General features: G+C 32.9%; 1 protein-coding gene across 1 annotated transcript; it reads left to right on the top strand.

The window, feature by feature from the left end:
• Positions 1-405: 405 nt before the first annotated feature.
• On the top strand, positions 406-6,170 carry LOC145720023 (centrosome and spindle pole-associated protein 1-like). Its single transcript, XM_081811668.1, has 4 exons — positions 406-869; positions 2,573-2,781; positions 4,906-5,027; positions 5,381-6,170. The coding sequence occupies exons 1-4, from the start codon at positions 822-824 to the stop codon at positions 5,461-5,463; spliced, it is 462 nt and encodes a 153-aa protein (XP_081667794.1). The 5' UTR covers positions 406-821; the 3' UTR covers positions 5,464-6,170.
• The last annotated feature ends 2,022 nt before the right edge of the window (positions 6,171-8,192 follow it).

Raw genomic sequence — 8,192 nt, 5'->3', positions numbered from 1 at the left:
ATCAGAAAAGATGAATACCCAACTTTTAGATCAACATGGATGGGACTGGAGGAGATTATGCTCAGTGAAATAAGTCAAGTAGAGAAAGTCAATTATCATATGGTTTCACTTATTTGTGGAACATAAGGAATAGCATGGAGGACATTAGGAGAAGGAAGGGAAAAATGGGTGGGGGGAATTGGAGGGAGAGATGAACCATGAGAGACTATGGACTCTGAGAAACGAACAGGGTTTTAGAGGGGAGGGGGGAGGGGGGATTGGTTAGCCCCGGGATGGGTATTAAGGAGGGCATGTACTGCATGGAGCACTGGGTGTTATACGAAAACAATGGATCGTGGATCACCACATCAAAAACCAATGATGTATTGTATGGTGACATAACATAACAAAATTAAAAAAAAACCACTCTGTTTAAATTAACTTAAAAAATATGGTATTAATTTTTAATTTTTTTACCCTTCCTTTTTCAACAAAACATACATGTACCCTAAACATTTTTGTTTCACAAGGTAAAGATTTTGTTTTACTTCTGTAATTTATTCTGTGCGAATTACTGAGGCTTTGAAGTCCTCCAGGTACTGGTTTTAAGACTTACTGTAAGTCAATTTACATGTGAAATCTAGTTTACTTTGCACCAAATCAAAAATTTAGTTTTTAGAATTATTTAAGGCTTTTTTGACAGTTAAAGGAATTACTTGTACTTGAAGATGTTATTACATGGACTCTGTGTTTAAGTTTGTTTTAGTAATGATTATGATTTTGATAGTGTTTACTATAACTGTTTAATACACAGAATTTTAATTTTGTTCAGAGAAAAAGATATGGAACTCAGTGTTGCAGCTTCTGGAGTCCGAGACCCTGAGAAATCGGTAAGTGTTTCTGGCATCTTTTAATGTTTACTCTTTCATTTAAATAAGCCTCAGTGGTGGTGGCAGGTGGTGATAGAAGGTATTGGGGGAAATATAATGGTAGACCAATTTGAGTATTAATAAGTTCAGTTCTCATAAAACATAAGTCCTAACTCTTACTTGTTTATTCCTCTAAGATAATTTTTCCTTTTTCATATGTGCATCATGTTTTTTAGTTTGTTTTAAATTAGTTCTTTCTACTTTGTTCACATGCACTATCCTAGAGAAAGTTATCTCAGTTTAATTTACAATAGATGTTAGTATTTTTCTTGAGTTTATCTTACCACTCTTCTTATATTAGAATGATTTCTAAAGAAGCTGAAATCTTTGAGTCTAATGTTTAAGCATTTTAGTAATTTTTATTTACTATAAAACTAGAGACATAATCTTGTTTTTAATTTTGCAATTCTCATTAAGTGGAATGAATTACTCACATCATTGCAGTTAGTAAGGAGGAGGTAATAATTTATTGCTCTTGTCAAAATATGCTTTTTCTGTAGTGGGATATGTTGAATTTATTTGCTAAGGGAAGTTTTTGTCTTTGATGACTAAGAAGCTTTAATTTCATTAAAAAGTTCATTCTTGAAAAGAATAGAGCAAGTTAAAATTATTCAACTACATGCAACTTTTAATACACTTTTACCAGTGCTACTGAGTATATATCCTTGGGTTGTCCATTTAAAGAAGTTTAATACTGTACTAATATCACTCCTAATTTGCTTTTTGACTGCTCGTAGAATAAAACTCTTAGATTAACCTGAGAAATCATTCCTAAGGGATTAAACATGGTGGGGAAGAAAGGATAATTCCAAAGCTAAATGTATTTTCCTCTATCAGGGAATACCTTTGAAATAGTTTTCACAGCCAAAAACTTTCTTTTAAATAAATCTTGAACTTTTTAATGTAATATGGTAGTATGTTAAACATTTAATTTATAATTAGTATTTGATGGACATTCTTATTTATATTTGAATGAAACAACCTTTAGAGTGTCAAGTTGGTTTATGAGAATAAATAAATAAAAACATTAAATATAATAGACCATTACTTTTGGGTTTACTTTTGATGTCAAATTTTAGAAAAGAATACATAAGTGATGTTCTAAAACAGGGGTTAGGAACTATAGCCTATGGCCTATTTTTGTAAATAAAGTTCTATTGCAGCATATATCCTCACTCATTATTTACATATTGTTTTGGGCTACTTTAGTGCTGTGGTTGAGTTGAGTAGTTCTGAAGAAACTGCATGCTCTGCAAAGCCTGATATATTTACTATCTGGCTCTTTACAAAAAACATTTGCTGACCATTCTAGAGAATACTTGATGTCAGAAATGACAGTTGGATAGAGAACTAGCACAGTGTTATAGTATAATAGAGTTTTGTATTTGGAATTAATATCTGGCTCTAGTTTTTGTTTGATTATTTATTAATGGTGAGACCTTAGGTGATTTATGTACTTTCAGGGAGCCTCATTTACCCCATTTGTAAAATAAGGATTAGATCCTCAAAGTCTTTTATAGCTATAAAATTCTTTTATTCTGTGACTAACTTAAGTGCTTGTTTGTAGTCTGGGGTAGAGAGTCTTTTGAGGTCCCTTCCACCTTTAAATTTCTACCTTTAAATTTATGATTACATGTAACAAACATTTTTTTTCTTTATTTTAGCCTGATAGAATAAAGCAGTTTAGTGTGGCACCAAGACATTTTGAAGAGATGATACCACCTGAAAGACCCAGAGTAGCTTTCCAGACACCTCTCCCTCCTTTATCTGCCCCATCTGCCCCACCCATCCCATCGGTTCACTCCATCCCATCTCAAAATGAAGATTTGCACAGTGGACCCAGCTGCACCCTTGGTGAAATGGTGCCTCCCAGGTGCTTGTTTAAGATGTTTTGTGTTTGGGAATTAGGTAAGGTATTTCATGTTTGGAAGGATTTGCTGAAGCAGATAAAGTTGTCCTTCAGAGGTTTTTGTATGATTAACAGCTTCTATGAAAGAATTTCTCTTGAAATTTGTGTTGTTGGTCTTTTCTCTTATAAAAACAAGGGAAATCCTTATAACATTCTTTTATTGTTTAAAGATGCTGTAATAGTTTTAGAATGCATAACTAACTACATTTAGTATTTAGTTTTAGGTTACATTTTGGAATATCTATTATTAAAAACTTTTAACATATAAAAACTATACATTTTCTTCAATTTTGTAATTTCCCCTTGGCAAACACTGATTACTTCTTTCAGTTTAAGCAGAAGAAAATTTCTCATGTGGTTCTTTTGTATATATTACTTTATTTTAACTTCTGTTTCCTTCAACTCTTTCTCTGCGATTACTTACAGGCTATGCAACTCACATACCTGAAATAAAAAGTGTTGAGATTATAAAACCTATAACTTAGGTATTAGGGTAAGGATTTGATTTTTATAGGTAAAAGGCATCATGTTGTACTAGACTATATACATAAAGAAAATTCTCTTGTTAACATTGATATTTTTCTGGGCTGCGCTTTCTTCCCTTAGTAGGATCTGAGCTTATTTTTTGCTTACTATTAATGTATTAATCATAGGAGTGTGTTTAATTAGGTGGTTTTCTTTTTTAACATCGATATTTTCTGTGCTGTACTTTCTTTCAGTAGGACTTGGTCTTATCTTTTATTTACTACTAACAAATTGTAGCACTGTGTGTACTGTGTTTGTTAGGTGTTTTGTTTGTTTCTACTGATGATTTCCTGACTCAAAACACTAGGTGGGATCAAAATTACAGAGCATGGTATGATTTTCTCCGCATTGGTTTAGGGATTAAAATGGTTGGCTCCACTGTCTGCATTTCGGGAATACTACACCTTTATTAAACTTCAGTTTTCTCATTTGTACAAGTGAAATAGTAGTCTTTTTTCCTTACCTACACTAAACAGAGTTGTTGTGAAGATCAAATTCTATATAAATCTCTATACAAATTTAAGATAAAATGATATTGACAGTTCCCTTTCATAGCAGTTTCTCAACTGCTTTGTTGACGTATCTATGCAGTGAGGATAGTAAGGTTAGTAGACACACTAAGTGACCAGTAAGTGTGAAAAATATTAATGACGGGAGAGAACCTGAATGCCTTCTTAGCTCTTCAAAATTATTTTGAAGTATTCAACAAGGGATAACCTGTTAAGATACACTCAAAAGGGAAGACACTCTAGGATGCCCCCTTTTCTCTTTCTGGTCATTTAAAGGAATTTGCCTTTTCCATTTTTACTATTGGAAAATATTGCGTTGGTGCAGATAGAGAGGTATTTCCTAATCAGCAATGAAGTGCTGAAGTAGAGGTTTTTGAAAGTTAGAACTTTATGAAAGACAAAACATTATGTCCAGACTTTACTGTTGATATATAATTGGCCTCTCTTTCACATTATGGTTGACTTTCTTTGAAAGAACAATAAATTATTTTAGAGTTAAAAAAATACACTCTTTCCCCCCAGTCAAATGGAACCATTTATAATCCCATTTATACCTCTTTGCCTTTTCTTCCTGCACTATCCTTCTCTTTGTGACTCCAGCAACATGGCTGAAGCATTGTCTTTTCTAGAAAGCCTTACTTCTTCTTTCCTCCTTTCCCCTATGTGATTTAAATGTCCCTGTTCCAAATTTCTACAGCACCATTTATCTATTTGTATTGTTTCACTTACATGCTATGCTGTAATTGCCTGTTTATTTCTGTATTATTTTTGGGGGACAGGGACCATGTTTGTTCAATACTGGCATATACTGACTAATTTGAAATTAATTATTATTCAAAGTTTTTGTCTTACACAAGTGTTATAACTTAAATTCTGAAATTTGGTAGCACATTTTACTTTTTGAATCCTAATTTTTGATGAGAGATCAAAGCAAGATGGTGGCCTTTTCTAAAGTAGCAATTAGATTTTCAGTAAAATTGTGCAAAAGAATTTTGTCTTGATTTTAAAATACTGCAGTGAAATAGAAAATTTTTCCAATTTTCTTTTGATACAGGATTGCACCTCTGCCTCCTCCTCCCCTACTACCACCTTTAGCTTCTAACTATCGGACTCCTTATGATGATGCATACTATTTTTATGGGGCCAGGAATACTTTGGATCCCAGTCTTGCTTATTGTAAGTTATCTATAGGCGAAACATTTTTTCCTAGTGGTTCAGTCAGGAAAATTATTTTTTTTGTAAGCAAAAATAAATAAGTTGAGAAACCACAGCCTTACTTAATTCAAATACTCATATTTATTGGCTTAAAATGCCCTATTTTAAAACTCAGCTGTATTTCATAGTTACTTGTTTTTTATTTAGCTTTAAGAAATGTCTATTTTGTGATTTCTTGCAATGTTTTTTGCTAACTCCTGAGAAGGAAATATGAAATATTTCCCTTAGGTAACATTCAGTATGTGACTTTTTCTTTAGGAATAAAGTGTTAATAAATGTGTACTCTGAAATAAATGTGTTTGTTTTCTTTTAAGATGGTTCAGGAATGATGGGTGTACAGCCTACAGCTTATGTTAGTGCTCCTGTCACCCACCAGCCAGCACAGCCTATTATGTAAGTTATTAAAATAATAATTTCTTTCAAAATTAATTTGTCTTCCATAGATCCTGTATTATTTTTTCCCTTCAGACAGATAGAACTTAACTGTCAATATTGCATAACCAATATGTTCAAAGTATTGCTTTTAAGTCAATGTTTCATAGAAAGTACATTTAAAAAATTAATAAGAGTAACCTCACTTTGACATTAGAAAAGTCATGCATGTATATTATTGAGAAATAAGAATACAAACAAGCATATGAAAAAAATTGAAATCACCTAAAATCCCATTCATCCAGTGATAGGTACATCTGAGCATTTAGGATGTCTTCTGTAGTCACAAAATCATACAACATACACCAGAATTATATTATATTGTATATATTGTTCTGAAACCTGCTTTTAAAATTAACAGTATATCATAAACATCTTTTCCATGTCAATAAGTATACTTTATAGCATTATTACTTAAAATTAAACTTTTTATTAGAGATAATTATAGATTCCTATGATGGAATTATAAGAAATAATATAGAGACATCTTGTAGACCCTATACTCAGTTCCTAATGCTAAGATCTTGCAAAACTGTGACACAGCCCAACTATATGACATTGGATACAGTCAAGATACAGAACACTACCATCATCACAAGGACCCATTATTATGCCCTGATACCTAGTTCCTTCCTGCCCCTACTCCCTCCATAGGCACTAGGAACAACTAATCTGTTCTCCATTTCTTTAATATTTACAAAATGCTATATACACATGGAATCATATGTGTAACCTTTTGGGGTTGACTTTTTAAAATCAGCATAATTCCCTTGGGATTCATGCAGTTGTTGCATATAAAAATTATTTGTTCTTATTGCTAAGTAGCATTTCATGGTATGTTTGTACCACAGTTTAAACATTCCATCGTTGAAGGACATCTAAGTTAGTATGAATAGAGTTGCTGTAAATATTCGTGTACAGGTTTTGTGTGAACATAGTCTTCAGTTCTTTAGGATAATTGGTCAGGAGTGTTATTGTTGGGTTATATGGTAGTTACAACTTTAGTTTTATAAGAAACTGCCAAACTTTTCAGAGACTGTACCATTTCACATTTGTATTGGCAGTGTATTTAGAATCTGGTTTCTTTACATCTTTACCAGCATTTGGTGTCATGACTTTTGTTTATGCCATTTTGATAGGTGTGTAATGATACATCTTTGGGGTTTTAATTTACATTTCCCTAATAGTGATGATGCTTACCATCTTTTCATGTATTTATTTGCCATCTTTATATATTTGATGAAAAGTCTCTTGATGTTTTTTACACATTTTATTTTACTTTTTTTTTTAAGTAGTCTCCATGCCCAAGGTGGGGCTTGAATTCACAACCCTGAGATCAAGAGTTGCATGCTCTATTGACTGAGCCAGACAGGCACCCCGTTTTTTACACATTTTAAATCTTTTTTTTTTTTTAACTATTGAGTTTTTGAGGGTTCTTGATATATTCTAAATACTAGTTCTTTGTCAGATATATGGTGTGCAAATATTTTCTGTCAGTCTAAAGCTTGTCTTCATCCTTTGAGTAGGGTGTTGCATAGAGCAAAAGTTTAAATTTTGATAAAGCCCAATTTATCAGTTTTTCCTTTTATGGATCATATTTTCAGTGTCAAATCTAGTATTCTTTTTCTAGGCCTAGATCCCAAAGTTTTTATCTTGTTTTTTTCCTTCCCCTAAAAGCCTTATAGTTTTTTGTTTAAGTCCATGATCCATTCTGAGTTAATTTTTAGGTAAGATGTGAGGCTTAGATTGAAGGTCTTTTTCTTTTTTTCTTTTTCTTTTCCTTTTTTTTGGGGGGGGTCCTGTGGGTGTCTAGAATCACTTGTTAACAAGATTACTTTTCCTCTATTGAATTGCTTTTGCATCTTTGTCAAAATCCACTGGACATCTTTATGTGAGTCTGTTTCTGGGATTCTGTATTCTATTCGGTTGATCTGTGTTGTGTCTCTCCCCTTAGGCCAGGAGCATTAATTATCATAGTGCTAGTAAGTTTTGAAATTGGGGAAGTGTGAGTTCTCCAAGTTTGTTTTTCTTTTCCAGGATTGCTTTGGCTGTTAAGGTCCTTTGCATTTCAGTATGAATTTTAGGATAAGCTTGTCTAATTATGCAAAAAGTCAGTTGAGATTTTTGGTGGACATAATATGGAATCTGTAGACCTGTTTAGTATTATCATCTTAATTTTTATTTCAATTTCTTTATTTTCCTAAAATACACACAAAATAAAATTTACCATTTTGATCATTTTTTAAATTTTATTTTATTATGTTAATCACCATACATCATTAATTTTTGATGTAGTGTTCCATGATTCATTGTTTGTGTATAACACCCAGTGCTCCATTCAATACATGCCCTCTTTAATACCGATCACCAGGCTAACCCATCCTCTCACCCCCCTCCCCTCTAGAACCCTCAGTTTGTTTCTCAGAGTTCATAGTCTCTCATGGTTCATCTCCCACTCCGATTCCCCCCCTTCATTTTTCCCTTCCTACTACCTTCTTTTTTTTTCTTTTTTCTTTTAACATATAATGTATTTATTTGTTTCAGAGGTACAGATCTGTGATTCAACAGTCTTAACACAATTCACAGCGCCCACCATAGCACGTACCCTCCCCAATGTCTATCACCCAGCCACCCCATCCCTCCCACCCCCCACCACTCCAGCAACCCTCAGTTTGTTTCCCTGAGATTAAGAAT

The sequence above is a fragment of the Leptonychotes weddellii genome, unplaced genomic scaffold (genome assembly GCF_054177405.1).
Source record: "Leptonychotes weddellii isolate Sample4059 unplaced genomic scaffold, ASM5417740v2 HiC_scaffold_9272, whole genome shotgun sequence".
In the NCBI taxonomy this organism is placed as follows: domain Eukaryota; kingdom Metazoa; phylum Chordata; class Mammalia; order Carnivora; family Phocidae; genus Leptonychotes; species Leptonychotes weddellii.
The sequence above is the reverse complement of the archived record's forward strand: the minus strand, read 5'-3'. Positions and strand labels throughout refer to the sequence as shown.